The sequence below is a fragment of the Micromesistius poutassou genome (genome assembly GCF_964030765.1).
Source record: "Micromesistius poutassou genome assembly, chromosome: 14".
In the NCBI taxonomy this organism is placed as follows: domain Eukaryota; kingdom Metazoa; phylum Chordata; class Actinopteri; order Gadiformes; family Gadidae; genus Micromesistius; species Micromesistius poutassou.
In genome coordinates, this window is record NC_140284.1 from 6,413,627 (window position 1) to 6,428,493 (window position 14,867).

General features: G+C 41.5%; 1 protein-coding gene across 1 annotated transcript; it reads left to right on the plus strand.

Moving 5' to 3' along the window:
- The first annotated feature begins 4,438 nt into the window (after nucleotides 1-4,438).
- Nucleotides 4,439-9,866, plus strand: stx19 (syntaxin 19). The gene is made up of 5 exons (XM_084478596.1): nucleotides 4,439-4,702; nucleotides 6,073-6,470; nucleotides 6,555-6,791; nucleotides 7,425-7,637; nucleotides 9,070-9,866. The coding sequence occupies exons 2-5, from the start codon at nucleotides 6,246-6,248 to the stop codon at nucleotides 9,304-9,306; spliced, it is 912 nt and encodes a 303-aa protein (XP_084334722.1). The 5' UTR covers nucleotides 4,439-4,702; nucleotides 6,073-6,245; the 3' UTR covers nucleotides 9,307-9,866.
- Nucleotides 9,867-14,867: the final 5,001 nt, after the last annotated feature.

Sequence of the window (14,867 nt, forward strand, 5' to 3'; positions counted from 1 at the left end):
CACACTCGCTCCCCCTGCCGTAGTTTGTACATTGATAACAACGGATTCCTGTATAGGTCACCCCTCTAGAAATGGCTTTGGATAAGGGCTGTAGATGCTTGTTCAACAAAGGTACTGTCGCTAAGATTTAAGCGCCATCCTTTGAGTGTAATCTGTTAGAAATATCATAGCCCTCCGTCAGCAATTAGTGAGTGAAATGATCTGTGAGAATGTTGTTTCCGGTTGAGTACGCCTGCTTCTGTACGAGATTATTTATATTGTAGACCGCTCCTTGGTAATTTCTGACTAATCAGGGCATTACATCCCTGATTGTTCAGGGAATCCATCTGGCCTGTCAATCATGGAGTTTTTCATCTCACTAGAGCGACATATAGGGAGGGAGCAGAAAGACTGGGACTTTTTCAGTGTCTCTAGGACACTCAAATCATACCTAGACATCAGATTTAACTGTACTGGGAACTCAATATGTACTATGAATGAAAGAAGGCATAATACATTAAAACAATTAAAACATCTTAACAAGATGTTCTGCATATCTTCTCCCCATGACATTGTGAATCCTCTGCATATTTATTTATTATCGAGTTGCAAACATAGTTGGGTTTAAAACATACAATTACCCAGTGTAACACCTTCTGACTTGACACCTTCTGACGTGATGTGTTTTGACAACAGGAGGGCAATAAAGAAATGTGGTGAAGAGGCAGCCCGTTAAGCTGACTCTACAGTGGCACCTACTGGGGAAAACAGCACACATCCCCAGTCCATGTTCCCCAACTACGGCGTTGGGGGGAGGACCCGAGGACAACTGTTGTTGTATAAGACCTTCTTTCCCTCATCTCCGAGTTAATCTTCCACATTGTGCTATACCCTTTTCCTAGTTCTATCGCTTTTTTCAATATTCATACGTGGATCAAAATCTCACGCCTCTATGATTGGCCATGCTGCGTTCACCTGGAACCTGGTCTCTGGACTCCTGATTTCAGCTTGTCTCATTGGTGGAATCCATGTATTGTTTTCTGTCCGTGTGGTGTCGATGGAGCAACAAGACAAGGGCATGGCGATCCCATCCATTCCCACCTTGTCATCTGCAGAGCTTTCGATTCTGCCCATGCACTCTTCCATCTCTATTAGGGGGGTGGGGCGGGGGGGGGCGCTGCAATTGCTTGCTCAAGTGTTGCTGAATTGTGTGTGTGTGTGTGTGTGTGTGTGTGTGTGTGTGTGTGTGTGTGCGTGATGGGGGGGGGGGTTGTTTGAAGGGTGTGTGTGTGTGTATATGTGTGTGTATGGGGGGGGGGGGGGTGTTTGAAGGGGATGACAAAGGACACTGGGCTCAAGCTGCTACTCTCCAACACACTCCATAACTACCCCCCCCCCCCCCCCTCCGCCAACCGCTTGACACACACACAGACACACATGCATGCACGTCTGAACCATCAATTGTCAATTGAAATCCAACAGCTCTTTTCACTGCCCCGCTGACAATTACCCAAGCGCATACATAGGGAAATCTGGCTCCCGACAGCCTTTTGTCACTCTAACATGGGGGAGATGGATGAAGGAAAGAGGCACGTGGCCCTTTTGATTTGTGCCGGAAGATTAAAAGCTTGATTAAAGCTTTGCACTCCACACACCCCTCCAACTGTCATCCTTCCTTCCGCTCACCAAACACCCCTCCCACACATTGGCACACACACACACACACACACACACACACACACACACACACACACACACACACACACACACACACACACACACACACACACACTCTCTCTCTCTCTCTGTTTGCTCTGTCTTCAGGTGACAGCACAAGCCCTTATCAACAAAGAATTGGACATGTCGCTTTTTTTCCTTCAATTCCAACACGTCCTGCATTAATCCCGGACTATGCTAGATAACTTTGTTTAAAGGTTGCCAAGGAGATAAGAATGGCTTTCTGAAAACCAAAGTGATGCCATGGAAAACCTAACAACCAAAAACTGGTGGCCCAACTGGGGGTAAAATAAGAGTGTTCTCTAACATGTGAACGTGTGTAGTACTTCATAGCATTGTATCTCAAATTATCTTATCTTGCACTGTAAAATAACTCAATTATTGGAGTTAATTTAACTGAAAAACATTGGATTATGGATTATTTTGACAGTTCAGAAGGTTCTATTTTTTTCATCTTATATATTGCAATTACAATTGTTTATATCAAACAATAAAGGCAATGTATCGTGTTTGACATTAAGCTATGAATAAAAATGTTCTGGAAGGCAGCTCATGCAGCGTGAGACAAACAACATGTCAGATCACTCTTTATCATAAGCAGACTTTTAACAACAACACAACCTTATGACCTATGTTTGCCCTTGTGACGAATTCCTCTCCACTGGCCTATTTTATGTCGACTATAGCCTTATCTTGGCAGGAACATTCAGTTTGTTATTCCCTTAGTTTAACTCACTCCCACACAGTGGGATCAGATGAGTTGGTTCTCACTGTAGAAGGCTGTTTACATTCTGCAAACTCTGAACATAGAGTTCATCATCATCTTCCACTTCATTGTGGAAGTTGGAAGAATAATGCTGCAGAATGCCAAGGTAAATATAAAAAATAATATATATATATATATATTTATACGTTTGTATTATTATTCACAACTTTAGTTATTTTATGTGTTATTCTCACTCTGGTTAGAAAACAAAATTTCTCTCCAAAGAAATTGTTCAGGTGCTTGCACTACATTTTGAAATATAATAAATGGCCATGCAGACCTTGTGGAAACATACACATAAATTACATCAAATGTGTTGTGTGCTGTGTTATGGTTGAGTGGATTAGCAGGCCCTCGCCATAGTGCTTATTCCAAATCTTACGTCGCAGCACAGCACAAAGCTCACAATAACACACACGTTTCTGAAAACTCAAGAACAAGACTGTCACAGATGAAAAGAGTGGTGTTGTCTTCATAGTCACTACTTACCTGATCCATGCAACTGGAAAATTAAAATATTGGTAATTCTTTTGGCAAGTCTTTAAAATTTTTTTACAAGATGCTGATGTGAGATTTGTTTGTTTTGATGAATCTGATTAAGGAAGGTGTTATATGGAATAGTTGGAATAACAGTAACAAGAGTGATGGCTTTGCACTCTAGACTTATTCGATTTATAGACATTTTAAGATATGACTGGTCAGTAGGAATCTCCTATTAACCCTGAAGTTTTGACTTCTTGCTTCTCTTTCATCTCACCAAACCATCTAACAAAACAAAAAAGGCCACCTCAGGATTTCTGAGGTCTACGAGATGTTATCCAAAATAGATTGAAATAGTTTATCCAGTTTGTTGCCGAGTTTGCAAGCAGAAGTATGGCATTGTATATGTGAACCAATACAAATTCTGATCGAAACACACACACACACACACACACACACACACAACACAGGACAGCTGAATAGGTATCACTAAGAGGAAACAGGTTCAGCAAAGTAAACTTTATATTCCAATGCTGAGGAAGGGGTATTTTGACACTCCTGACACAGTGAGAACCGGCTTTTTTGCTTTGTTGTCACAATATCTTGCCATTAGGGATAGATGACTCACCGTGAGCCCAGTACTGCAGCAATATAGCGGCATACGGTAGCAGCTGGAACAACCCCGATACAACTGCTCTAGCATCTTTTGCATAATCATCAGATGGTTAATTTCCTTTTTGTCTGCTTCAACACCCCACATCAGATCCCAACATGCACACACTGTTGCCTTCTGATAAAGTTGACACGTTTTCCTTGTCAGTTGTGCCCTTAAGAGGTTGACAACGTTGTTTTCTTGTTTTGTTCCCCTTTACGCTAGCTTCTAACATCTCCAAACCTGTGACCGTGCATTTCAAACCCTTGGCTGGATGTTTCAGGCCCTTGTGCCTGGGTTCCTTCCTTGTCTGGCAAGGAATTTTTAAAACTGTCAGATTCAAAACTTTGAATCTGACAAAATTCCTCAAGAGAAGTCTTATTACAGCCTGGAGGCCCTCAAATCAAACTGGGTGCTACCCTGCTAAGCCATGCAGTGTACAAGCAGACACATGACAACATGTAGAATGATTCCAACCCATACCAGAAACCCTATGCCTTGGCCCGGAGAGCCAACCCCATAACCTATTGTTATGCCTCCACAATGTGAACACAATGCACTGTTTGCTCTGTGCTATTTTCCTAGGCTGGAAGGAGCTGCAGGGCAGGGTTTATGTTTTCCCAGCCTCTCCCCCACTCATTCACTTCAGTACGTCACTTCACATTTCTCCAGATAGGCAAATGGTGCCTTAGTCTCCCCTGGTCTGATTGGCTGTAACAAGGCCTCCTTTCTCAGTAGAGGAGGGGTTTGAGGCTGCCAAACAAATACCTCCAAAGAAGTTGTGCTTTCCCTGTGTGTGTGTGTGTGTGTGTGTGTGTGTGTGTCTGTGTGTGTGTGTGTGTGTGTGTTAATATGGGTCTGGAACTACCGGAATATGTAACTAATACTTACTATCTCAATGTTTTCATTACTCTTGAACAGTGATGGAATAGCCAATTGAACATCTCAGCATAATAACATAGGCTACAGATCAGAGTGAGTTGATGATAAGAAGTTACGCTCCGTTTAAAGCTGTAGGAAAACAGGATTTGGATCAGGGGCTGACGCTATGGGAGCGCTTGCCGTCATTGGGAACGGAATACAATAAGGTAAATGCTTTGCTTATCTAACTTACTTTATTTGATCATTCTATTATTTTCAACAATGCATTTGTAGACACTCAAATGGATTTTTGTTATATTTTCACAAGACTATTCAAGTCAGCAGGAGAAACTCTGTAAATAAAATAAAATAAAGGCAAAAGGGAAGATAAATAGGCAAAACACAACACACACAGGCTTTTCCGACTAGTCGTAGTAGCATTTCGACAGAGGTGCCACAGCGTCGCACACGGGCAGCTCCCCTGTGAACACAGCCAGAGACAGATGGACGGTGCGAGAGGGAAGAAAACAAACCATCCAATCACAGACACAAAACGTCCCAGGTCCCCTCAGTCGCAGTTTCACAACGCTGTAGGAACAAACCTAGGAAATACGCCTGCTTCACAAAGGTACAACTAAACAGTTCTCCACAGCAGCCCCCCCCCCAGGGGTGTACATAGATGGGTGTGAGAGAGGGTACGAGTAGGAGGATGCAATATGAGGAGGAAAGAGAAAAATAGCACAGGAGAGAGAGGAAGAATTAAAGGGATGGTGTGAAATTACCCACCAGGTCTCTCACCTCGAGTTGCAGTGGCTCAGTTCCCAGAGAACAATGAAAACTTTTATATTCCTAAGCCGTGCCTCTGAGCACATTTGAATGGCTCCACCGAAAATGCAAACAATAATACTCTAGAACACACACTCTGTAAGGTGAAAACACAAGCATTTCAAAGCACACATTGCAAGTTTGTCATTTTAGATACAACAATAACATGATTTGTACAATTCATAAGCACATATATTTGCTCTTGACTAAATGCAAACTTTGTTGCAGAGGATTGCACTATTATATAATAAACCTGTGATTCATGTAGACATACTGACAAACGTTTCTCCTTGATTTGGTTATCATTTTCCTAGTGCAAATGACACATAAATATGCTTCTTGTTTATCAGGATTCCCTTAAGTTTACTAAGTCCTCTTAGGAAAACATATATCCGTCATAAGTGCACTCTACTCTGTCAGTGAGAATGGGAAGGTCTTATCGTTTTCATAATGTTGTTATTGGTTTGGACATGAGGGATTACGTTTGGCAAAGAGGAATACATTAAAAAAAACTTCTCATGGGAAAATAACCCAGAGTCATCCTGATGGATGCTGCAGGCTAGCTGACTGTCCATTTATCTCATGCGTTTTTTGTTTTGACTATTAATGATGCATTTCATGATGTATAGAGAGGGGCGATGGCAATAACAGTATGCATCACCAGCAAGACTTACAGTTTCTGTGTATTAGAGTTGTCCCCAAAATGATTTAGATTGGACGGTGAGAGCAGCATGGATTTTGTACACAGAGAGTGTGCTGTGTTTGATTACAGGACATTTGGAGAGGATAGATCTGTGGTTTTTCAGAGAAAGGGATCCGTGGAGCAGCCTTCACTGAAAGAGAACTCTGGCAAGGCATTCCCCTACTCCCCCATGACCGGCGTCCTGATGACCAGTAAGTGATTGTGGAACCCAGTGGGGGTTGAGGATTAAACGTCAGGTGGCAATGAGGGACCGTTTAGAAGAATTGCGCCAAAAGGCCCAGGAAGCCCCAGACCCTGAGGCCGAGATCATCTCCGACCCCTTATCTGGGGTCAATGACCCCGATGACCCGGCGGAGGTGGACTTCACTACGCCGCGGGCTGTGGTGTTTGAGGAGGAGCCCGTCATTGAGAACTTCCTGTGTGAGGCCCAGCGCATTCGTGATGAGATCACAGAGTTGGATGCAGACGTAAGTTATGATCTTCTCCTGCGATATTATCGGGCCGTCAACGTCGCGTTACGCCTCTCTCATGTCTGCGATACACACTCCTAGGTTGTTAAATTCAGCCAACAGCAAAAGACACTGGTGGCCACCATGCGTCGATTCAGTGTGATGAAGAAGGAGAGCAGCGTCACCAGGGACATCAAGCTGCAGGCTGAGGGGCTCCACAAACGATTGAATGCCCTTTCAAAAGAAGCCCAGAAGACGGAGGGTGAGCAGGGTCCCACCGCTGCCGTGTCCCGGATCCAACAAACGCAACATGCAGCCCTTCTACGGCAGTTTCAAAAGGTAGGTGCCAGCCAGCCGGGCCAGCATTTCATGTGTAGCAGAGAGCAGTTTGACCGCTCTCGGGTCTCAAACCTGCCACCTCTCGAACTACTACACTACCTGCATGGGAGTCGAACGCTCTAACCACTGAGCTAAAAGCACAGGCTTTCGAACTAGAAGCGTTCTTAAGGCTAGGGGTGTGAGGATTTACAAACGTACTAACGCCAGCTAGTCCAGGCTAGTTGGCAACCGTTACACACATACTTTTGTTGTTGGGTCAAATGTGTCTCTGTCATTCTGAAGTTTGCTCATTTCAAATTCATCTCTTGTTCCTGTGGTGTTATGGCGCTTGTTAAAGTGATGGACAACAGCAGGATCTGAATACATTCAGGACTGTAGGATGTGGTCTGAATGACCAGACCACATCTGACTTCCCAGAGCCTTTGGATTTCATGAAACATAATTTTCTGATGCTTAATGCACACCTTGATAACCCTTTATTACATAATGAGAAGTAAATTACAGATTTCTGGTCATCACTTTAAGGTCTGTGTATTGCTGTTTTTCATGTGAAGTATAAGTATGTTTTGATTTGTTCACTTGAAACTTCTGCTTTGTTCCCTCCCTCTTTTGCGTGTCCTTCATTGTGTCCAGGTTATGTCCAACTACAATACAGGGTTGTTGGCCAAACAGGAGCGCTGTAGGCACTTTATTATCCGCCAGTTGGAGGTTTCGGGGCGGGAGGTGACAGAGGAGGAAGTGAACGACATGGTGGCCACAGGAAAGTGGGAGGTCTTCAATGAGAACCTGCTGAATGACGCCAGGATCACACGGTCACAGCTGTCTGAGATTGAACTGCGGCACAAGGCAAGAACTGAGTTTTTAATTACATTCACGCACCTTGTGGTTCAAGTTGCAGTCAGTAAGAAAAACCGCAGAAGACAGCGAGATTTTTACAATAAACGTCCCAAAAAGAAATCAACTCCCTCTCTGCTCCCTCTTTCCCTGACATTGTTAAATGAAAAATTACGCTCAAATAAAAGTCCCTGTCGCAGGAGCTGATATCTATTACTTATCCTTGATAAGGATGATCTTCAGATCATCTAATCCAAAACAAAACTACTACATCACGCCGAACGGCTGAGTGGTGAAAGCTGTGGCCTAGAACAGCCTTTTGGCAGAGGACACATAGTCGCAGCTCCCATGCTTAGCTTTCTTGCTTCACTTTGCATTTCAGGGAATCCTTCCGAAGTAACAATATAGCATAAAACAAACAATTTAAAATAATCGTATTCTCAAGAGCACCTCATATGAAACACTTTTTCAACTGTTGAAATTATGTGTATTTCCCACGTTAGGGGTGTATGTGTGTATCCTTTGTTCTGTTTTATATAGATGTCACATTCCAAGTATGTCTCCTAGGCAGGACACAGTAATCACTGTTTGCCATAGGGTCACCAGTGCACCTATCAGGGCCAATTAAAAACTGCCTGCAGGTTATGTTCATAACCAGAACATTACATTACCGCAGACGCTGAAAGTCACGTTGAGATAGGGGGCGTGAGTCTAAAGGTTCCGCATCTTCCCGGGCCCTCTTCATAGGGAGGAAATATGTCCGGGTGCAGAGTTGGAATTCTCCACACACGTTTGTATGATTCTACATGCTGGATGTTACCAGATGCTTCCTGTCTCATTTGGTAGTAGTTGTGCAGAATACAGTGGTGTGAGGCTAAAAGGAAATTGAGCAGGTGAGCTGCCACTCTCTGCCCTCTGGCAAGGAGCAAGACCTAGTGTAACTTGCACCCCTCGTTTGTAGAGGATTTGGAATGGATTAGATGCTTTTACGACCATGAATCATAAGTTATAGACGATGATCCCTACTCAGTTAATAACCTCAACACTACTTTAAGAACTTATTCAGTCTCATTGAACTGGCATAGTCAATGATCTTTGTTTTGGGAGAGCATAATACAGATTTATTGCTGCCTCAGAGTATTTGGATGCATAACTATCTATAACTGGATTAAAATTGAAATAAACGGCAGTAGTTCCACATAATATGAAACGATTGGAATTCCTATAAATTAGTGTGTGTAGTTCACTTGACGTATTTTTTTCATTGAACCATAGCTTCTATTTAAGTGCTGAATTGAAACTCTTACATGTGGATGGTCAATAGTTATGCTGTCCAAACCAAATGATTATCCTGGGCAAGACATTGTCATGGGCGAAAACATCAACTGTCCTCTGCAATATTCAGTGCTGATTTGTGCTGTCTTTATGTTCAACCCACCCCCAGGAGCTTCTAAACCTTGAGAACAACATGGTGGAGCTGAGGGATCTGTTCACTGACATTTACTTGCTTGTTGAAGAGCAAGGGGCCCAGATTGACCACATCCAAACCAACGTAGAGAGAACTGCGGACTATGTGGCTGTTTCAAATGAGAAGTTCAAGTTGGCTGCCAGGTACAAAAGGAAGAACCCCTTGAGACAACTCTGCTGCTGTTGCTGCCCTCCCTGGAGATGCTGCTTCTGAAAAAGTTATCCTTTGGCAGCAGATAGACAGCCGGATATTGGTGAATGTCAAAAGTAATTGTAGGTTTTGTTACATGTATATCTTTATTTACCATTTAAGGGTTATGCTGCTTATCTATGATACAATAGTGAACGATATAACATATACATTTGCAAGAGGAAATTATGAATTACTGGGAGGAAGAATGTAGAATTAAGTTCTCTTCAGTGACAATGTTGGATATATTTGCAGTAGTAGGTCCATCAGACAGAGATAACCAACACAAATATGATAGAGACCAATGGCTATCTGGACTGTAAATTTATGACGGTTTTGATATTTTGTGAGCACATATTTCTTACTATCTACCACTATGCACAAAGTCAGCTTTCACATGCAATTGAGATCCAATGAGCCAATGCACTCCTGAAGTTTCACTTAATTAATTAATTCATTGTCTATACAGCACTTATATCACTTTAAAACACAACATTTCAGGGCCCATTGGTGTAGTTAAATAATGTAGCAAATTTAGTTTTTATCTATTGTCGTATTTGTTTATGAGGTACCCAATACATGCATCAATAAAATGAAGAACAGAAACCATTTCCTCATGCTATGCTGCTTCACTTCAATACTATCTATCTATCTATCTATTTATCTATTTATCTATCTATCTATCTATCTATCTATCTATCTATCTATCTATCTATCTATCTCTATCTATCCTGTACATTCAAATCTCAGATCCTAGCATATAGGAACTGGGTATTGGCAACCTTGTAGAAGTGCTGACACTTTGCAGTTCAATTTCACACTATTTTAATTACTTTGAATATTGGTCAAAAAATTTTTTTACCGCACAGAAGGAAATTGAATGGACTTCTTCCCTTCCTTCTTGAGTATTCACACTTGGAATTAAAATTGAAATCTATCCGCACTAATACCGGTGAAGCACAGGCTAACACTATTGCTGTTGATAACATTAAGCTGACTTGAACAATTTCCTTTCTGTCCCTGAAATTCGACTTTAGTGTTGGTTGGTTTAATTATTTTGATTCGTCACCATGAGGAAATCCATGGGACACTTCCAGTAGAAGGGTTCCTTTACAGACATGTTGTACTTCTCTAACATCAGGTTCATCCATCTCTCACGTGCAGGACCATCTCAACAGGTGTTTGCTATAGGTGGCTATATTTGAGGTGTAAATACAAACCTGGTGTGGACGAGCCAGACCCGTTACACTGGTTTGACTGTGCGCAGCGTTCTTTGGATGGGTGGTTGGACAGCTACATAAGGAAAGTTAACTCAGCATTCAAACAACAGTATTTAAACATTGACAAGACAATGTCAAGAAAGAATATATTATAATGTATTGCATAATGGTATCATATAACATATATTATACTATATATACACACACACACACACACACACACACACACACACACACACACGTACACATATATAGGGTTAGGGTTAGGATTTGATTGGTTTGGACATATATATATATATATATATATATATATATATATATATATATATATAAATATAATTATATGTGTGTGTGTGTGTGTGTAAAACATGTATGTATCAGTGATATGCAAATGTACTAAACTACTGTATTTTGTCACCTCAGTATTCAAAGGCGGTGACACAGAGACAGACATTATGGTTGAAATGATTTAATGAAGAACTAGGATGATTTCCCAGATGTACTTCCCGTTCTCAAGCCAGGAGGCAAAGAACGGGAAGAATTGAATGAATCGTATTACTACTTATTTATATACTATCATAGCCTACTTTCTGTTCATCAATCATGAAATTACAATCATGTATGATAAATGTGTTTTACTGAGGCATCAAAGTATGGATTATATATTAAATAATGATGAACTCATTATTATTAATAATCATCATAATACTAATTGTTAGCATTATTAATAATAATACTATTATTATTATTATTATTATGATGATTGTATGTCTATTTTGTGTCTATTATTATTATAATAGCATCCATAGTCTTTGGTATTTCATTCATCGTTCCTTGTAGGCCTAATTGAATTAATGTTCATCTACCGAAAGTGTCTGGACTCCTCGTTCTCCTGGAGAGCAGCAATTGTAGCTCCCTCTCCATACACAACATTTTCGTTTTAGCCAGAGAGTTAAACCTGTCGACCTTAAAATCTGTTCACGTTGCTAAAAATACAGATTGTAGGCCTTTGTGGTGTTGAAAACTGAAACCTCAAACTTCAAAACCTTTGATGGACATTGAAGTCCCTTCGGTGAAAGCAGCGGATAGTTTTAGTCTGACTTTGGCACTGTGATTCCCGGAGATATAATATGGGGATTGTTCAATATCCCCCAAGTCAAAATCCCCGCCGATTTTGACATTATAAGTAGAAGCTGCTTCATTGTACCAACAGCTGGGGTAGGACTACTAAAGTCGGTGCAGGGAAATAGTTTAAGTATTGATCCTGTTTTCGCGGATGGATTGATATTATATTTAGATCGCAAAATAATGCATCCGCTAATTCTTTCCAATAGCTGGAACATTGAAGACCTATACAATTCATCAAAAAGCATATCATATTTGATACTTTTTTTTTGATACTTCATGGATCCTCGTATATATTGACTGACTGTAAGTTTTAAATCGCAGCCTATACAGCGGACGGTATGGCACCGCGAAATTACAGAAGAGGGCGCAAGTATACAATAAGTGCTCCCAGTATGACGCGTCAAATTCACACTCGTTCCTTTGTCGTGTGACAAAGGATTGTGTCAAGCTGGATTAAGTTATCGGTTACAGAGGCTAGCGATATTCATCTTTATTGGAAAGGATTTCAAGGGTTTTCCTGTAACACTTTTCCCTTTTACTCACACACACGCACGCACAAACACACACACACACACACACACACACACACACACACACACACATACACACACACACACACACACACACACACACACACACACACACACACACACATATATATATATATATATATATATATATATATATATATATATATATACTTATATATGTACAATAAATAATTGACATCAGGCTGTTGTGTGCGTTTCCCTTTGGTGATCTAATGAAATAGAAAAAGACCAAAGTGACTAATGCCAGCGAGTCAATTGCTATTGTCTCATTTCAATTCCAGCCTGCATTACAGGTAATGTGATCCAGGCTCCATGCTTTATTTTACATTGTCATCAAACTCAGACCCATATCGATTAGATGGCTTTTAAGCGTCTTAATTTGATTCAGTCCATCAGATAGCCGACTGGAGAGCCGGCGCTGTTATGGGCTGAGGCAGGAGTGCATTCAGCACTATTTCTGCCCTCATAATCAAAAGCTAAAGGCTGGCTGGCGTGGTGCCTCAGCCACAAGACAGACTGCACTGCTGCTCAGTAATAAGGGAACAAGGGCAACTTTCTCACAGAGACCTGTACCTCTTTGTGAGCCCACATTTGTATCTATTCATGTCCAAATAGTGTGTGTGTGTGCGTGTGTGTGTGTGTGTGTGTGTGTGTGTGTGTGTGTGTGTGTGTGTGTGTGTGTGTGTGTGTGTGCGTGTGCGTATTTATTAAAGCACCAGTGCTGTCTGTTTTTCTTATACGTATGTGATATTTAGTTCCCTGTGTATGCTGTGTGTGTACATGTTTTTCTTAATCATGTTTTTGGTGTATTGTTCATTCATGTGTGTGTGTGTGTGTGTGTGTATATGTGTGTCTTGGTGTGTGTGTGTGTGTGTGTGTGTGTGTGTGTGTGTGTGTGTGTGTGTGTCTGGGCGTGTGTGGGTGTGGTTGTGTGATGGTGTGTGGGTAGTACCTACAGTAAAAGTCACTGGGTTATGGATTACAGTGGTTTCAGCTTACCTCAATATTCACCTTGGGGACTTCATAAAGTGGCTGAATCCAAGACAGTATTTATATAGTCATTAGGCCTGTGCATCCACTGGCCCCCTATCGCTTGAAGCTTCATCTCTTTATTCAATGTCTAAACACACACACACACATGCACACACACACATGCACACACACACACACACACACACGCACGCACGTACACACGCACACACGCACGCACACACACACACGCACACACACACACACGCACAAACACCATGCAGTGCGTGACCCTTCTCTATAAGTGGAGAACAAAGGTTTGTGAAAGGAATATCATATTTGACCATACTGAAAGAACATCATAGAGTATAAAGAGAAATGAGAAAAATAAAGATCACGGATTAAGAAGAATGATGATGAATGTTTGAATGTTTTTTTGTTCCTTGATTGTGAACTGATTTTACTAATTGCTAAATATTTGAGCAAAACCACAATTTTTTCAATGGAAAGTCATGCCAAATACAAAATATTTTGTTCCCCTTTCCCATCTGTTCCACTTCCCCCCCCCCCCCCCCCCTCTCTCTCTCTCTCTCTCTCTCTCTCTCTCTCTCTCTCTCTCTCTCTCTCTCTCTGTGCTGTCTTAAAGTGAACTGTCTCCTTTTGAAATGGAATGTGTTTACTGGAGATTATTCAACTTCACCCCTGGAAATGGGAACCGCCATATTACACACGTCCCTCTCTCCTCGGCAGCAGGGTGAAAAAGGGAAAGAAGTAATAATTATAACTATCTTCCCGGATATATTCATTCGTGCGGCAAGGATATTCTATTTGCAGCTGCCTTTATCCCATTAATAAAATTTCAAGTGTGTGTAAAGTGAACTGCATTTAAATTGGCTATTCAGCGAAGAAAGAGGCATGGGCGCCGGGGAAAGAGAAGGGAGTCATCCCCGTGATGTGACAGAGGAGCTATTACCAGGCCCGGGTATGAGAGGCGTCGCACTGGAACACAGAGCAGGGGAAAGTGACTGCCTGTGGCAACGTGTTTGATGTGATGAAGAGATAGCACGGGGAGGAATGATTACAAATGATGGAGTGTAGAAAGTCATCGGTAAGGAGTGCCGGTGTCGTGGTTTAAGAGGGAAAGGCGTGGACTTCCTCGACCGTCTCGGAGGCGGACCTGGGAAGGGGAAGGGTGTGGGGACGGATGTTACATGTGCCATTATCAGAGATTAGTACTTACGTGTTTATTTCATCACACAGCACCGGCGGCATTCCCAGTTATCATTATATGAACTAAGCTTATTCATGTGTCAGTGAGTGACATAAGATAACAAAAGAAGATGGTATACTTGCTTGTAAGTCGCTTTGGATAAAAGTGTCTGCTAAATGCCCTAAATGTAAATGTAAATGTAAATGATCCCCAAGGAAAATTCAGCACGACTTTTACAGTAGTACGGGCAGTAGAAGAAAAAAATGCTAAAAATACTTCAGCAAAGAAAATATCTCTATATACACAATAATAGTAGTAAAAATGTCAAATTCAATAATAAATACCACGATTATTGATGGTAGAAAATGGTTGAGATATGAGTGTTGTGAATCAAATGATAGTCCTGGTTATTATTGAAAATTCCTGCTTCATAACTCTCATCTATTGTAGCTCTACTTGTTTAGTAAACTAATTTATATTGTAAGGCACTCAACCGTTGAAAATGAG

What these genes read in the sequence shown, in the direction of transcription:
- stx19 (XM_084478596.1), top strand. Translation starts at nt 6,246, where the DNA reads ATGAGGGACCGTTTAGAAGAATTGCGCCAAAAGGCCCAGGAAGCCCCA. An exon ending in TTCTACGGCAGTTTCAAAAG is followed by an intron (nt 6,792 to 7,424) that starts GTAGGTGCCAGC and finishes CATTGTGTCCAG; the next exon opens with GTTATGTCCAACTACAATAC. An exon ending in AGATTGAACTGCGGCACAAG is followed by an intron (nt 7,638 to 9,069) that starts GCAAGAACTGAG and finishes ACCCACCCCCAG; the next exon opens with GAGCTTCTAAACCTTGAGAA.